At 43.4% G+C, this 17,883-nt stretch overlaps 1 protein-coding gene across 2 annotated transcripts in view; it reads left to right on the top strand.

The window, feature by feature from the left end:
* The window catches only part of DNAI1 (dynein axonemal intermediate chain 1), a 148,493-nt gene that overhangs the window by 80,263 nt on the left and 50,347 nt on the right, over positions 1 to 17,883 (top strand). Inside the window, exons 14-15 of one of the 2 annotated variants that reach the window (XM_051804484.1) lie at positions 12,945 to 13,034; positions 17,132 to 17,216. In XM_051804484.1, coding sequence (XP_051660444.1) covers positions 12,945 to 13,034; positions 17,132 to 17,216 — 175 coding nt within the window. The remainder of the gene's footprint in view (positions 1 to 12,944; positions 13,035 to 17,131; positions 17,217 to 17,883) is intronic. The other variant, XM_051804485.1, reaches the window with a different exon arrangement.

Below are 17,883 nucleotides of genomic sequence, written 5' to 3'. Positions count from 1 at the left end.
GAATAAAATCCTTGATCCTTTAACTTTGATGGTGTGTTTTTGAGATGGTATCTAACTGTATCTTCTGGAGATTCATTTTCTGTAACTGATTGTTTTTAAATTGTTCCTTGGATGTGGATTCTTGTGGGTTAGAAATTGTCTTGCAAAGCATCCCTCGCAGGTCATGTAATGTTTGTCTAAAAATGAGCTCTTTCTGCTTGGATGCTGTATTTCTCTCTGTACTTCATGCAGATGCTGAACCTTCTGCTCTCACTGTTCCTTGCTCAGTAGATTCTCCTCTTGTAACGTGTTGCTGTTCTCTCTTCTCTTCCTTTTACTTAAGATCCAAACCATCTTATTTTGGATTTTCAGGTTGTTTATTTCTTTTCTGGTGTCTGCAAGCAAAATACAAGAAATTTTCCATGCCCTTTAGTTGCACTGATGCTAGTTTGTGGAGAAAACTTCACTTGTAAAATTTAAAACTTCATGAAAGCCTTGGGATGTTGGAAAATGTTAGCCTGAGATTTAAAATAGCAGAGAAGTTGTAATGCATTTGTTTGGTTGCTTGGATCTTTGAATCCTGTTCTACTGCTTTATAGTGTATATAAATACACTGATGGGTCTTAATGGCTCCAATACAGCCTGAGACAACACAGTGCTACTCTGAAGAGGATGAAATAAAGATAAGAGAGTGATAATGGCAGAGCGAGAGAGAAGCTGAACAGAGATGGTGCAGGCAAGGTCACTTTGACACATAGCGAGATGTAGGGAGCCCGGGCTGGTGATGGCTCCCACCCTACTCCCATCCCTGGGGCCATGGGGAGCTGCCACAGCTTGATGTAGTGCCCAGGAGTCTCAGCACCCAACAGGCCCTAGGGCTGTCTTTCCCAATCCCTGCTGATCCTGTGGTGATGAGAACCTTCTGTCAGATGCTATTTCTGTTTTAGCACCATCAGATAACTTGGGAGTTTGGATGTCAACCTGCCTGCTGTGTGTGTCTGGTTTTCCTGCACATGGAGCGGGAAACTTCATATTTTGTCTGTAAATTGGAAATTTTGCTCCGTGAGTACAGTCAGAATTGAAACCAAGAGCTGTGAATTGCAGCTGGTCAAATACCCCTGAGCTTTGTTGGCCTCTGGCACCCATCATTCAGCTGCGTGTTGTGTCTGACATGGGAATATGGCTCCTAATGGGACAGACAGGTGACAGTCTAATGCCTGGTTCCTCTCTCCTTGGCTGTTAACATGCCAGACTAATAAATACACTGGGAAGTGCTGCGAGAGGAATAAGCAAGCAAATTCCTGTTGCAACGCTGTGCGAAGCAGAGCATCCGAATCCCAGCAGGAAGCAAACAAACTGAAAGGAGGGCCAGCCTTATCCAGTGCTGTTTATAACTGAGCTCTACTTCCTTCAGATAAATCTGAGTCTCTGAAGCATGTGATGCACAAGCCTCAGGCTGGGCCTTTGCCCTGCATCAGTGGCACTCCCATGATCATACTCTCTGCTTACTGATGGGTCCCTCCCAATATCACCAAATGTGGTCTTTAGTAGGAGAGGTTTTGCTATCCTTTTTCTGTGCCCCAAATTTGTGGATGATCTGTGAACATGCTGATGCAGTGGGCCTGACTTTCTGCTCCTCTCTGCTGATCTTGCACCCTTGAGTTCCTTGATGTTCAAGACATGGTGCCTGAAGCTCTGAGTCCCAGGAAGATGCTATCAAGGTGGAGAGCATTTGATCTAAGTGTAGGAGAGCAGTATTTTTCAGAACAGGAGTGTCTGTGGGACTAACTAAGATGTGGGAGTTTCTTTTAGAGTGTTTCCTTGTTGCTGGTGAACTCATCTAGCTCTTTTCCATCAGCTATCAGGAAGCTTTTAAGGACTTTGGAGAAGAAAACTTCAGGAATGCTTGTAGTAAAATTTGCAAGTAGCCATCTGCTGCTAGAAGAGAAGAATTCATAAATTTGTTGGATGGAAAGTTCCTAGCATTGTCTGTAGCAAGTTCCACCAGACAGGCCTGGAATTTGCTGGTACCTGTGAACAAAGTCATTATCCAGTCTCATGTCTATGATGACAGTCTGCAGTTGAGGGCTGCTTCTGGAGCATCCAGGCAGTGCTGGGCTGTGTCTTCTGCTCCAGGAGGTTTTGAGAAGGTTTTGGTTGTCACAGCATTGCTGAAGGAATTCATCCTCCTGCATCTCTGCTTGGTGAGATATGGTCCTGCCAAGCTGACTACTTTGGTTGCTGCCTAAGTTTTTGGTAGATGAAGCACCTGCCTTTGTTTCAGTGCCAGTCTGCAGTTACCAAACCTGTCACCCCTCCTGGCCCTTCAAACTGACATATCTATTGTCGCAAACATACAGTAGGTAAAGTAAGGAGACATCTGAGTAAACCCCTGCTGCTGCTACAGGTAGGATAGGATGGCAGGGACTACCTTAGATCAGAGTTGCTCATTAAGGATGTAAGACAAATGCAGGAAGCCCAAACTGACTTAAGGGCATTGGAATCTTTGAACATTTGATATTCACCAGATTTCTAAACCATTTCCTCTCTAAGGCAAACAGTTCAACCAAGTATTTAAGTGTTACTGGTTCACCTTTAGAAAGAGTTATTCTTTGCAGACCTTACCTCTGCAGTGGCTTCTGTCATGGGAGCAAGTTTACTTCCTAACTACATTGAGCTGACCCATTCTATCTTCTTGCATGGTAAAATGTCAACAACTTTTTCTAAAAAGGATAGAATAGCCCTCAGAACCCTCCTTTGCTTAGCAACTCCCTTATCTGCAGATTACTGTCATAGCTGAAACATTTGCATTTAAAAGAAAATACAGATTTTAAGATAAAACATTTTTCAATGAATTTATTTTTACGTAACAAGTAATTTTCATATATCTCTCTCCATCAGCTTTTACTCACACTGAAAAGACTTGTTTGCTATACAAAGTAGCCTCATCTATTGCAGTGAATGAAGTAGTCACAGTGTGATTGAACATGACATGCAGTAAACATGTGAGAGGTGAGACTGAATTTAAAATCAGACTAAACCTTCCTTTCTGGAAGTGGTGAGCTGTTTGTGAATCACAGAAATGAGAAGCAGAAGAGGCCTTGAGAGTGTCCTTTTCTTCCGCTCATGCTATCACAGATGTTGTGTTACCACTCCTGAAGTGCATTCTTCAAAGTGACACTGGGCAGTCTAGCTGTCTTCACCTGTACTGACAGACAGGAGTCATTGCCTACTGTGTCTTATATAGTACACACCTCTTAATGCATGAGAAAAGGATTTCTGCACCCTCCAGCAGTATCACTTTGCTGATTCCCACACCAGTCTCTGATTCTTTTCTGCACTACTGTCACTTAGCCATAAATTCCCTAATTTCTACATGTTTATATGCTTTCTTCTTCCTGTCTGTGTCCCTCTCTCCTTGTCTTTATCACATTTCACCTATTATTTTCAGATTCTGTTCCAGTTTATTGAGATAACTTTGAAACCTGATCCTAGCAGAATCCTCTGTTTCTCAGCTCTGCCATCTGCAAACATTCCATGTATTTTGCAAGTCATTATGCTACTTACTAATGAAAATATTGTATAGAACTGAACCTAGGATACTGCCTTGTGGGACCATCTAGAAATGTTCCCCCAAGTGGTCAAGAAATCACTGACTAAACTCCTGGAAATTCATATTAAAGCACTCATCCACTTAATAGTAAATCCTTATATTGCTTCTGAAAACATCACAGGGAGTATGCCAGAATCCTTACAAAATTAAAGGTAAAACACATCTAGTCCTTCCTTTAGGCCTGTTACCCTGAAAAGGAAGGAAATACATTCTGTTTGACCAGGTCATTTTTGATGAACCCATGTGCACTGTTCCTTATCTTCTTATGCTGTACATATATATGGATGACTTAATACTTTGTTCCGGCTCTCGAAATTCAGCATTAGGCTGACTCATCCACAGTCCTTTAACCTATCCTTTGAGACAGGTTTTGTTTTCTGGGATTTCCTAGGGGCTTTTTTTCCCTTGTTCATATCCTACAGGACCTCTTCTCTCTTTTAGTTTTCATGGGTAATTGCAGTGAAATTCAGAGATTGCTTCAGCTGCTCCCTTAAGCACCCTAGGCTGAATTTCATCAGGCCTTACAGAATCAGATATATCTGCCTGAGCTCCTAAAGTTAATTTTTTTAAATGTCTCATTACAATTTATCCTTTTATATGGCACTGAAAGAAGGAAGGTGTTAATAGCTGTTTTACTTATGGTTTGTTATGGGACCTGCCTTCCTTTATCTAATAGAGTCTGAGAGGAAGAGGCTTAGATGAACCTTTTTCGAATATCTGATTTTGCCTCCATGCAAGGTTCAGCCTCCTGAGCTGAAAAGTCACTTTTCTGTCGAAAGAGCCTCCAACTGTCTCTCCATGCAGGTGTCTCAGGCAGTAGCAGAAAGGTGATAGTGTACCCCAACTCACGAGGGTTGCTTTTCACCATGACATTCCTGGATGTGCAAAAACTCATGAGTCTGACAGTGGCAACTGAGCTTTTAGCAGGCTTGTTTCTTCTTGTGTGGGGTCTCCTCTTTAGCTGTGGCTTGACTGACTGCGTTTTTACCAGTGCTGTTTCTAGACCTCGGGGGTGTGGATGTGAACAGGGACTAAGCTTTTGCAGCAGGGCTTCTGAGAAAAAAAATTAGGGACTAATGTCTTCTAGGACGATGTTGACCAAAGCTCTTTACGTTTTATGTTTTGTTTTATTACTTTTGAGATTTTTCATTCTTATTGCTTACTCTTCCACAGCAGAAATGCTGCCTGATTCCCAGTTAATGGACAGGAATGGCAAAAAACGGAGATACAGACCAGCAATCTCTTTTGCTGAGCATGCACCACAGTGCAGGAGCGCTTTGTGCTGTACCCTGCTGTGCTGGCTCCAAGATGGGCATGCTGGTCACTCCGTGGTCCTGGTCCCCCTCACTGAAGGACCAGCTGGGCATCCCTGCCTGCCTGCCTGTGCTTACCTTTGACAGGAAGTCCAGACCCGCACATAGCCAGAGCACAGCCAAAACTTCTCCTGCCCCAGTGCTATCTTATGCTCAAAGTGCACTTAGGATGCAGGAGCTGCTTCTTCACCAAGTATAGACTTAGCCAAAGAGATTGACTGGGCTGCTTTGATCTTTGACCAGGCTTCACTGAGTTATCACAGCTCTTTAAAATCTTTGTTATTGCCTTCAGACAAAATGAGTCATCTGGATTTAGCTCACTCTTTGCCTTTATCCCAACTAACCATGGTGAGGAGTGAAGCTTTCTGTCTTCCTTTCTCCCACCTCCACACTGGAAAACTTGTCCTGCTGTCCACGTTGGCACTGGGGAGGGACTTCATATGCTGCCCTGTTCCTCACCTCTAAAACTTAATCTGCCTGTCTCTTGAAGTACAAAAACTGATGCTGGAGTTACTTTGCCTGTGAGTGAAGTACCCTGTGCTTTCTAGGTGAGCAAGTGAATAATTTTGGGGAGTCTCTTGTGACTGACTGCAGGAGAGTAGCCTTGCTTCTTGCATATACTCTTCAAAGTGCCTGGGCTTGGCTTTGCTTGTGGTGGCTGGCACAGGATCCTCTGGGAAGTGTCAGGCCCACTTACGGTGCCAGGCTGGGGCACATGATAAGCAGCAAAGGAAGAATAGCTGGCAACGTCCTTGATGGAAGGCATCTAGGGACTTTGTTGTAGATGCACTACTTTGTCTCACCAATGAGGAGGAATAAACTATTTGCTCCAGCAAAACAAAAAGTCAGCAGACTCAGGATAAGCTGAGTGTCCAAGGAGACTTTCACAGCAACAGATCCCTTGGCAAACAGCAGAGACAAGTTACACAGGGAGGAGAATAAACAAAAAAATGGTCATTTGTCATTGGCAGGAGGAGAATGTGAAAGATTTCTTCTCTGCTGGTAATGACTTGATGTTTCTAGATGCTGTTTTGCTGAAAGTTGTTGTCAGGAGCCAACAAGAAACACATTTGGAGGTGACAGAGGAAAGAAATGAGAACTGTGTCTTAGCTCAAATCAGAAACTGCTGTAAGGGAGTCCAGGAGAATATTTGCACCAGAGCACAGGGGAAATCAGACTGGCTCCAGTAGATATGATCTATGGAACAATTTATTGTAGATCAGCACTTCAGGATGAGCCTTCAGCATGATGCTGAGACAGGCTAAAAGATAGGATAGCTGCAAAATGGAGAAAGTCTCCAATATACAGACCAAAGGTGCCAACAGCTGGAATAATGTGTTTGGTTTTGGATGGATATTCCTGGTTGGAGTTTGGTCTGTCTCTCTCTGTCTCTGCAAGAACCCACACAGTGTTCATCTGTCACCTGATGACCTGGGTTACTGTGTGATGGATGCAGCCAAACGGCAACCATGAGAGCCTGTGCCCTTGCTAAATCACAGCACATGTTCAGCTCTTCTACCTTGAGAGAGCCCCAGAGCTCTGCTGGCACTTTGCTTTGGCCCAGGCTTGTGCACACAGACATGGGAAATGTGGTTTGGACAGTGGGTTTGTGTCGGTGCTTTGCTGCCAGGGCAGGCACATCTAGAGCGAGCTGAGAGCCAATTCCCTTGCTGTGTTTGCTTCCTTGATCCAGAAGCAGATGTTTGCCAGTGGGAAGCCTTGAGTAAAAGTCTTCAGCCAGTATGAATGTAAGGAGAATTGTCCAAATCCCACTGTTTACTGTGTGTGCCCAAGGCAGGGGGAAAACAAGGTGGCTGGGAGAGGCTGGAGGGCTGGAAAGCACTTGTGGTCCTGTGGTGCACAGCTGGACTTCTACAAGAGACCTACATGGCTCTGTTCAGCTAAGGAAGCAGGTGGGTGAATTCTCTGAGTTGCTGGGCTGGGCAGAATGGCAAGGTCTCTGAGAGGGCCTGTGCAGCCACATCAGCTCAGCACTGACTTATAAAGTAATGCTTCAGGCACAGAACAAAGACGTGTATCTAACGCTGAGTACTAGAGAAAAGCACAAAGCTAAGTTAATGACGAGTAAGTGGATGTTGCAAATGAGCTGTGATTATCCTGGGTCATGAAAGGGAAGGAGAAAATATTTGGGGAGTATATTAGAAGTTAAAGGAGTGAAGAATATAAGCTCATTACTAAAGCAAGCTTTCAGCTAGTATTGAGTGTTATGAATAAGGATGAAATATTTGATGTTGTACTGTTTAATCTTACACTAAGTGTCTGAGACTGGCTGCCTAGTGTGATTAATGTAACAAAAGGATAAAAGCACAGGTCAGAGTAGGGAAAGAGCATGTTAAAAAATATTTAGATGAGACATGTTCTTGCTCAGCAGCAAGATCAACTTAAACATACCCTGGAGTACTTAAAGAAGCAGCCAGAGCAATTTCAGACCATTACATGTATTTCAGAATGGTTTTGGTCTACATCCATCCTGCATTTTAAGCAGAGGCTGGTGTTTATGTGCAAGTCCATTTACAGATCTGAACTGAGTGAGTACCTCGAGTAAGAGGCAGGGTTGGGGTGTGCTCTGGGGCATGGATGAGGGATAGCATCACTCTGCTGTCCCATAAGGGCCCCCACACATTCATATACCTGTGACATGGGCAGACTGAAATAGGATAGTCTACTGTCCTCAATCTCAAAGCACTTTTCAGTGATGCTGTAGAGCCAATGTCCGGCAAAAAGTTTTCTGTAGGTGCTTTCCTCAAAGTTACTGTCCTTGCATGCAGGAGGGTCAGTGGCATGGGCAGGGTACCAGAGCCCAGAAACCAGTGTCTGAATTTCACCTAGGCTAGAGGGATCCAAAGCCAGCCAGAGGGACAGCCAAAGCGTGGATGATAGCACAGCAGTGCACTGGGCTGCACTCTGGCTTGTAGGACAAGCATGGCCAGGGAAAGGAGGAAAGATCTCAAAGGGCTGGAAGGAGTGAAAAAATATCTGGAGGAAAATGATTGGGTTGGACCCAGAGAATTACTGACCAGGCAGACCAATTTTGAAGACTGGAAAAGCGTTTGAATAAATGGCAATGCTGTTTGTAAATGTCTAGATAATAAGGTGATTCAGAGAAGCCAACATGCATTTGTCCAGAATAAATTGTCAAGCCAGTATAATTTCTTTTCTTTCCTTTGCTTCAGAGAAATAGGCCTCATGAAGAAGAGAGAGGCAGTCAAGATTATCACCTCCATCTATCTTGACTTGACTAAAGCTTTTGATCCAGGTTCACACAGTGACATACTTGTAACCAAAATAGAGAAATATAAATTAGGTAAAATCACCATAAAGAGGCAGCTCTGGTGGCTCAGGCAGTGTGGTCAAAGAGCAGTTATACAGATCTCGCTGTCAGACTCTGAAGGTGCTTCAAGTGAGACCCTCCAGCTGTCAGTTCTGATCTTTTTTTTGATCAATACTTTCATAAACCACTCCAATTACAGAATAGGGAAACCCCTTTGGAAGGACAAGGCACTTTTCAGGACATGATTATGTTCAAAATTATCTTTATAAATTGGAAGAGATTCCCAAAATCAATGTGATGAAATTCAATAAAGACAGGAACAAATACTGCATTTAGAAAGGGGAAATTAAATGAACAGATATGAAAGAAGAGATGGCAGCTTAGGCAAGGTGCCTAAAGGGAAGAGTATAGCAGATCACTGCCAGGGGCCAGCAATGCAATGCTGTTACACAAAGATATGTATCATTTTGATTAATTAGCAAGAATATAAGATAGAGGAGGTTGTAACTCCTGCCTCAAGGTGGCCCTGTACTGTGTGTTTGCAGCTGCAGAGAGAAGGACTGAAGAGAAAGAACAGGAATGAGGAAGGCTTGGGTCCTGAAGGCAGGACCCAGGAGCAATTGGTTTGAGTTGGAGTGGAAAAAAAAGGAGAAAGGAACAGTGACACAACAGCCTTTTCTTGCCCATTTGAAGACTGTTATATAAAGGAGAATAAACTGTTGTTCTTTGTGTCCACTGAGGAGATGGTAAGGAGTAGTTGGCTTGACTCTTGGTAAAGGAAATCTCCTGTATCAGGGCAGTTAAGCACTGATGTATCTACAGGGAGGTTGTTGAGTGCCTGTTGTTGGAGGCTTGTGAGAGCAGCCTGTGTGAATTGTCACCAATGGCAGGAGAGTGTCTGATCTTGCCTCAGAGCAGAACAGAAATGCTTTTGGGGTCCCTCCAAACCCTGCATTGCCATGATGGCTTTGCCTAGGAGTGTACTGATTGCCAGATTGGCACTGGAAGGAGTTTGTCCCCAGGTCATATTGGTAGGGAGTTTCCTCAGCAGCCCAAGGAGTTGTTTGCCTGGCAAAGTCATCTGAGCATCTTACTTAGCCAGTTCATATAAGTGTGACCTGGAGATTTGATAATGCCTTTGTCTTTCCTCTTCTCTACCTATAGCAGATTTTATTATTTTCTTTTTCAGGCATGGAATAAGTGAAATGCTCTTATTTTGTGTAGGGCAGGTGTCAGCAGGGCCGTGGTACTGCAATGCTAACAAAGGGCTCCTTGAAAGATAATTAATAGAAAGGGAAGGAATTGCTCATCAGTCAATGTGCACGTGTTGCATGTGGCACCTCACACTTGAGTTTTGGCAAGCTAAGGGTGAGCCAGGGGGATCTGTGTTTGCAGTAGCTGATGTCACCTCACAGAACTGCAGGCAGAGCCTGCACCATGCTCAAATCAGCCTCCTGACCCCTGTGGTTTTGACCAATTGCATTGTGTCAGTGCCAGAAACTAACAGCCTGTGTGCCGTGAAAACTGATCAAGCATTACTTCTTTCATAGGAATGACATCAGAAACATAGGAGTGTTCAAATCAGATTGGATAAATGGTCTAATCTCCTGCTGCACAGGAGTCATTACCACCTGCCATAGATAAAAATGATAGTATTTTCTTGCTAGAAATGAATGGATTATGGCCCTGCTAACCTGCTGTACATAGTAACGAACATGCCGGTCTTAATATCTATTAATAAATCAGGTTTTGAATAATCTCAACTTCTTTAGAAATAAACAGGCTTTAAGAAATGAAAAGTGGTAGGTTCTTCTAACAGCAATGAGTTTCACGCACAAATTTTACACTACAAAAATAGTCAGGTTAAAGATTACACTGTAAAAATGGCAACCAGATACTTGCTTTTGTTACAGATGTCATCATGATCAGGGACAGAAAATGCTTGCTGCTTTGTGTTTGCTTGTCTCTTCATTGCTGTTTGCATACACTTTCCTTTTTCAGGTGCTTCTTTACTCTTACTCTGTCATAATTGAACTTTTGCTTTAAATCATTTCACACAGCCCAAATCCTGGTTTGATTATCACATGCTTCAGGGAAGAATTAACTTCTTGCCACTACACAGTTTCCTAGTTCTCTCCTCAAGTGCTCCACCTCACACAGCGTGGATGCTGCTCATGACAGGAGGTTGTGCCATGTTGACAGGCCTCTGGGAGCAGAGAAAAGGCCAGTTCTGAGCAGATACCCAATTTGATTGCAGTATCATGAGGGCTAATTACTCTAATAAGCATTTATGGGATTCAGAGATCAGGAGGAAAAAGATCACAAACACTATTAAGGTGTCAGAGGTGTTGAAGGAAAATTGAAAGTATTAAGTGCAAATTTCTCTTTTCTGAAATTCAAGCTAACATCACTGAGAGCTGCTGATAGTCGTCTGAGGGCAGAACCTGATGCCCCTGAGGGACTGTTTTCAAGCTGTCCACAATATGTACCTAACTCAGCTACTGTTGACAACTCTGAATGTACTAGCAAAAGTACCCTGAGCAAGTCAACCTACTTACGCTCTGGGGCTGGTGAATCCAGTCAGCTGTGGGTCAAGAGAAGTAGATGAGACACCTGAGTACCAACAGTAGACAACTTGAATAGGTCTCCGTCAGAGAGAGGGTATTTGGAGTGGGCAAACCCAGGGGAAAACCTCTTTGCTTGGGGAATGCTGAAAAGAGTTGGATTGGGAAAACCCCCCATGAGCTCATGATAGCACTTGTGTTGTTGGTCACCTCCAGATGAGGTTCCTGCAACACACTGTGTTCGTGTAGACATGAGGACTCAGTTGTGTATGAACAGGGTGATGGGGTGGACTACAGCTGCTGAATCTTCATCCATGTATTTTTCTCTGGTGTGATGGGCTGGGAAGCATGACTCCTTTTCTCAAATATTTGGGTAAGTTAGCTGACGAGAAAGAATATGAGTTAGAGTCGAGCTATGTTGGACATACAAAAACATCTTATTGTCAGACAGTTTTAAAGTGACATTTTTAAAATCTCTGACTGAAAAAATGACCCTTTTTCTGTGCCCAGTATGAGGCATGTTGGGCATGTTTTTGTAACCAGTCCCCCTGAGCTCTGCATTTCTCACTTTGAATTAAAACTCCTCACTACACCAACCCCTTCATCTGAGGCAGCCGCTGGTGACTGTCACTGTCAGCAGTAGCTCATGATCCAAGGGAGATATTCCTGGAATAGATATAGCCAGCATATTTTGTGCACAATGGCCAGCCTTGGCAATCACTGTGCTGCTGAACCTGTCTTTTTATCATTAATCATTGTATTCTGGGCCATATTGAATTATGCCTTTCCTTTAATGCCAGATAGCAGAAGTGGTTCCACATGGAGATTTACAGTTTCACCTGTGCAAGGATGTTCAAAGGTATAGGCCACCCAAGGCTCTTCAGTTGTATCTTGCAGGCATGAAACTGCATTTTGATATATTCTCAAATGGATTCCTTTTAAGTTTTATTTTTCCTTCCTCAGAGTAGTGTGTAATAGCTAGGAAACCTGTTCTCTGAAGGGTTAACTACTCATTGCTGAGTCTCTTGCTGAATTTTCATGCTCTACAGAACTTAACAGTATAAACAATTTTACTAAAGAGAATTAATAGGTTTTCCCAAGGAACTGTCATAGGAATGCCCAATCTGTGTAATTGAAGTATTGAGAATACTACTTGTTTTCTGGAATAGGTACCAGACAAATAGATGGTCATGGATATAGTATTTGGTAAGCTCTAGGATAATCATACCCATTTATCATGTTTAGGGAACTTTATCTACTGGATTGTTTGGACAGGAACAGATATACCTTTGAAAAGCTCAGCAGAACCTTCTGAAGTGCTTGTCCCCATCCTGAACTGACAGATGCCCACAGGAGTGTGTGCTGACAGACCCAGTGACAAGTCATCCTTTTCCCCTCATTCTGATTGAATTCCCAGATCTGAAAATCGAGCATTCTTAATGCTTTTGGTCTAACTGAAATATCTCTTCTAAACTGTAAGCCATTTATCTGAGTTCTAATGTCTCCTGCTGAACTGTCACAGTCAAAAGGCAAATTTCCTTACCAGGCAGACAGAAGGTGTAGGGAGGATTTCAATGTTAATGGAGATGTTTTCATCTCCCTGAAGCAGAAGTTCCCCAAGGACCCGTGTCGCACATTGCTTGCAAGGGCTTGTCTGTGCCCCATGTAGGAACAGAAAGCTAATTTGGGGTTGGTTGTCTGGCTGAAGGGTAACCATATGGCGCTGCACTTGGAGTAATTGGTCAAATGTGAAGGAGTTAGCTTTTGCAGTGCCTGGAAACCTTTCTGTGGCAGTGGTCATAGTGTTTGGAGGTGTCTTGGGGGTCTCTGGGATGGTGTTGTGCCATAGTGCAAGGTGCTAGTGAGTAGCTCAGACATCCCACAAGGGCCGTCCTTGACGGCATTGATCCAGTCACTGCTGGGGAAGATGGCCATGAATAGATGCAGAGTCTCTAAGTGAGGGGCTTTACCCCCTTGCTGGAGCATCCTAAAGGAAAGTGAGTGACAACACTAAGCTGAAACTGCCTGTGGAGGTAAGTGTTCGTACCTGCCATGCACTCTGGGTTGGAAATCATCTGTTCTTTAGGAAGGATTTCAGAAGACCCTACTGAGGGCATGGGACTCTATCCTGCTGAGTGCCCGGTGCTGACTGGAACTGTTTTATTGTTTCTTCTTGTTTTAAGGTCAAGTGGCAGAAGGATGACATGGACAACAATTCAAACTTCTTCTCTGTCTCCTCAGATGGAAGGATTGTTTCTTGGACTTTAGTTAAGGTAAACAGTGGGTGGCAATTCCTTTTTCTAGTCAGTCAAGTTATAATCAATTGCCCTCAAAATGTCAATGATTTATTGATCACTTTCTTCTTTTGGAGTACATGTGTTGATAGAAAGATACCATTAACGTCCCAAAATGACTCTTAGATTTGGGTCTCTTAATCTCAACATGTGGGGTTTTTTCTGTTAGCTATTTCATTTTACATTTGAAGATTTAAAATATTTTACTAAAAAATAATTGAATTGCCCTAAACATCAGTCTGAAGCAGCTGGCACATTATTCCCTAGGAGGAAAAGAAATTTCTTCACATCCTTGGATGCTCATTTTTCCATGTTATACCAAGCTATCAAGGCTTGTGTGTTCTGAAATTTTTAGGCCTTGCTGCCATGGCAGGATTCATGTCTAGCATTATATGTTAATCTTACTGTCATGTTCACTTCAGGAGCAGGAACCTCTTCTAATGAACAGGGTAGGCACATGCAGAGGGCACAGATTTTGAAGTTATTTTTCATAGACTCCTGCAGGTTCACACATGCAGTTTCAGAATTAAAAATCCCTTCTTCAGGTGCATCCCAAGTCCTTCTCCCAAGAGAACTGTCAGAGGTCTCTAGAAAAGGACAGGCTAACAGTGTCCCAGCACTCAGCTCCCAGCACTTTATCCCTTGAATAGAAATGCCCAAAAGATTTGTTTTGAGGTGGGCAATACATGCCTACAGCCAAACACATCCAGTTGAGGCTACTTGGCAGATTATACTTATCATCTGAGCCCCAGTAACTGAACGTGCTCAGCATGGAGTCACCTTAGGAGGCGGGAAACACCGAGTGAAGCCTCTTCAGAGAAATGCTGCAACTGGGGCAACCTAAGAGTCTACAGATGGACTCTGGTAGCAACTCACCTGCTAGAGGGAATATTTCTGTGATTCACCGGTGCTTAAGCATGTTCCCACATCATAAACTATGTTTTTTCTGTCCCTTGAGCATGTAGATATTCCTTCCTAAACATCCTTGGCGTGACTTCTAAGATCTGTATCCACTTAGCATGATGTCATTTCTGCTTATCCCTTGCATCACTGTAATAAACTTGGCCATACACATGTGAAAAGCAACATTTTAAGATTTTTTTTTTTAAGTGAAGTTACCTCTGAAATTGACAGAGCTGGTATGTACCTAGTAGGCAGGGGTGGGAAAGAGCAAAATTTTAGGTACTGTCTGCATTTTTTTTTTTTTTGGACAGAGATTCAACAGGGAAAGCAAAAAACAGAATGAAAAGGGTGTTTTGTTACAGTCTGTGGTTTTGTATCCAGCAAGGGGAAATGGACAATCTGCTTGAATTCCAGTTTTACAAAGGAGCTATCCCTGGGTTTTATTTAGAATAAAATTGAAGATACTCCAGAGGTCTTCTATTCTGCAAATCCATAGTGCAAATAGGCAATAAATGAAAGAGTGCTTCGTCAATCTTTTTGACAGGACTATCCAGAAATAAAGCTTCTTCAAACACTGATAGCTGTTTAACACTTCCAAAGCTGAGAGCACAAAGTGAATGAATTCATTTTTACTTCCAGCTGAATATTTGGCAAGCCACAGTCAAGATTTGGGTAGAAGAGTTATCAAATACTAGCCAGGAACAGTTGATCTACCTTGACTGTAGTGGTTGTCTCTGTTAAAAATGATCCCAAGCACTGTGGACAAACTTCATGGAACAGCACATGAACTGTTTTGACTTGTCTTTGGGTCATCATAAAGGTGTAAAACATCAAGGAAGGATGAAGGACTTCTGCAGCTGGATGACTTTTGGGTGCACATATTGCCTATCAAAAAGGAGAGATATCAGAGCCACTTCAAGGAATTGTTTGGGATTCAGCATGGCATCGCTTCTCAGGCTGATGCTCAGCAATCCCAGGTTTGATTAGTAGTCATAGTTCATCCTCCCTATGTGACCTGGAGCTAAATTACTGAACAGCTCTGGGCCTCCTTAATTACTTGAGGCTAATAACAACTAAAGGAAAAAAAGCAGCTGCAAGGCCTGATTCACTAATGCTTACAAAGTGTTCTACAATTATTAGGCAGAAGCAACATATTATTGCTCAGTATTCCTGGAAGGCCAAACTGTCAGCAGTTTGTTTACCCAGAGGAATCTGCGAATAGCTCTAGTGACAAATAGCCCCGGGAGCACATGCGTTTTTCAGGCTGTGAAACTGTTTAAAAGATAAAAGCAGCACAACTGGGAAATCTGCACAAGTAAGATCCTTTGTGGAGGAGAGGGGCTACAGAAGCTGTCCATGGGGGCTTTGGCCTGGTGGAGGGGCTGGAAGTCACCTTCAGAGGAAGGCTGCAGAAAAGTGTGTGCTGGAAAGAAGGTCTCCTGTTGTTTGTCTTTCTACCAGAACACAGAGATGGTGTGTTAGCGCATCTCTGGGCCTGCCATAATGGGGCGTATCAACATGATCAGCTGTAGGCAGCTTCAGAGCTGACTCACAGCCATCAGCCATGGTTCGGACAGACCACGTGCTTTCTGGAGAGCAGGCACAGCAGAGGCAAGTGCCTGCTCAGCATGTCCTGACTGCATTCCCAACAGCCCACCAGCACTATTTGGATGTGCAGGGGAATATGTTCTGCTCCTGGTTGCTCTGGGTACTGCACTTTCCAGTTCTAGCTCAAATACACCAGCGTATATGGCCTCTTTCTTAACATCTCTCCTGCCTTTACTGACTGAATTTTACTTGTTGTAACCCACATGCTACAAGAAGAGCCACTAAGGTAGAACTCTGCAGGAGTCTGTCATGCTTCTTGCTGCTCTCTCAGCAGAGAAAACAATTTACTGCCATCATTAGGCCAGGGCACGTGGGTGTGCAGCAGTGAGAATTAGTGAGAAGGAAGTACATTACTTTATGGGTTTTGACTTTTCTTGAACCTTCCGTAAATTTGTACCCCCAGAATACAATGAAAATGCCTTATAGAACATTGTCCTCTGTGAACTGCAGTAATGAATGCAGATGCTCACAAGGTCTTCTCCCACGTTCCTCAACATGGAATTCCCTGGGATTGACTTTGCCAGGCAGAATCTTGTTTTCTACCCGAGTCCTGCTCTGGGCTTAGAGAAGCTTCAACTACAGCTTAATTCACTGAGCTAAGAAGTTATGTTTTGTTCTCACAGTGCTCCAGTGGGAAATCTGCAGATTCATTATAACATCCAGTCTCCACAGCCCACACTGCTCACTAATCTTTAGTTCTTTGTTCTTTTTATCACAGAATCAGAGAATCACAGGATGGTTGGGGTTGGAAGAGACCTCTGGAGCCCCAGGGTATTCCTATATTCACAACCAACTCCATTCCACAGTGGTATTTTAACTCCCAAAGCTAGTCTAAGAGTGTATCTGCCCTATGGTAGTTTCCTCATATTCACCCATATTGTGTCTATTTTCATCTGTCTTCTGTCTCCCACCTTGACTATAAACTCTTCAGGACACAGACTTTTGTCCCTCTTCATACACCACCTTGCACAACAGTGTGGTGGCTGGTGATGAGAGAGCTCTTTAGAGCTCTGTTGAGAACAGCAACATGGGGCACTTTTCCCTTGGGGAAGCTGCTTGTGTGTTGTTATTTGAATTTCAGAGCCCATGAAGTACTGGGAGCTGAGACTTCTCTGGGGATAAGAGGAAGATGTTAAGAAGCAAAGACTGGCAAAGTGTTTAGTTACTATCCACTAGTGTGGGGTTTAGTGTGGGGTTTAGTTAGCTCCACGAGAATATGAAATACCAATCTTGAACCACACAGGGTGACTTAAGTAAACACAGTGATTTTCTGACTATGTCAACCTCCGCTAAGAACATTGACCCTGAAACCCAAAGTTTTCCAGGTCAGCAGCATGTGTTGAGGTAATTTACCAGTGTCTCTCAGTCCTCCTGCACCAAAGCATCAGTTTCCTGAAGGTGTTGTGTAAAGCAGAATGTTAGCAAGTTGCCAAATGTGAAACATTAAGCAACTTTTGGACAGCTTTTTAAAATTCCTCCATAAAATTTGCCATTCTAAAGTACTGAATGTCTCTGTATTGTTGCTGCAAAGCGTGTTATTCATGTGGAATCTCCTCTGCCTGCAGAATGAGCTGGTTCATATGGATGTCATCAAGCTGTCAGGAGAGGGAACGATGCAGGGGCCAGAGGGGCTGCAGCTGCAAACACTTGGTAAGAGCCCAAGTCCTTGCCATGCTGATTAATTACTGACACAAAGCCTCTAATCAGTCATTCTGGGAAATTAAATTTGGGAGCAGAGTGTTGAGATGGAAAGGAGCTGAAGGAAGGTTACGCCTCCTTGCTTTCATCATGTCGTAGGGCAAAGTCTGGCTGGAGCAATGGCCACTAATTGAGTCACATTTTGCTGGTTACATATTGTCTCTACTTGCATAAAATGAAGAATTGAACATTAATTCAAAAAATGTCCATTTCACTGGAATATCTCTGTGTGAATAAGGCACAGGCATTACCTGTATATGTCAAAATTAAAGTCAGTTTGTTCCTGCCAGACATTAATCTGGACTGGCAAAATCAAGATGAAAAACAACCTTTGCCCTTTTCTGAGTGCACAGCTCACCCAGCCAGTGTTGGGATGTGCCTCATCAGATTTTAGCTCTTTAAAAGCACAGCATCTGTTCTGATCTACTATGTTAGGCTCCCTCCAGAGACAGTGGAGTCAGTGCAGTCCTTCTAGGCTGAATCTTCTCATCCTGACCATCCTGTGTTACAGACAGGATGGGATGAGTCAGCTCTGGAGGTCCTGGATTACACAAGAGAATCCTTAAAGGGGGGAATCTTATCATCCTTCTGCACCTGCTTTTAGCTGAGAAGATGGGAC

Source organism: Manacus candei, unplaced genomic scaffold, assembly GCF_025592945.1.
Source record: "Manacus candei isolate 608988 ecotype Guabito, Panama unplaced genomic scaffold, ASM2559294v1 h1tg000061l, whole genome shotgun sequence".
NCBI classification, from domain to species: domain Eukaryota; kingdom Metazoa; phylum Chordata; class Aves; order Passeriformes; family Pipridae; genus Manacus; species Manacus candei.
Note: the sequence above shows the minus strand (reverse complement) of the source record. Positions and strands in the feature narration are given on the sequence as shown.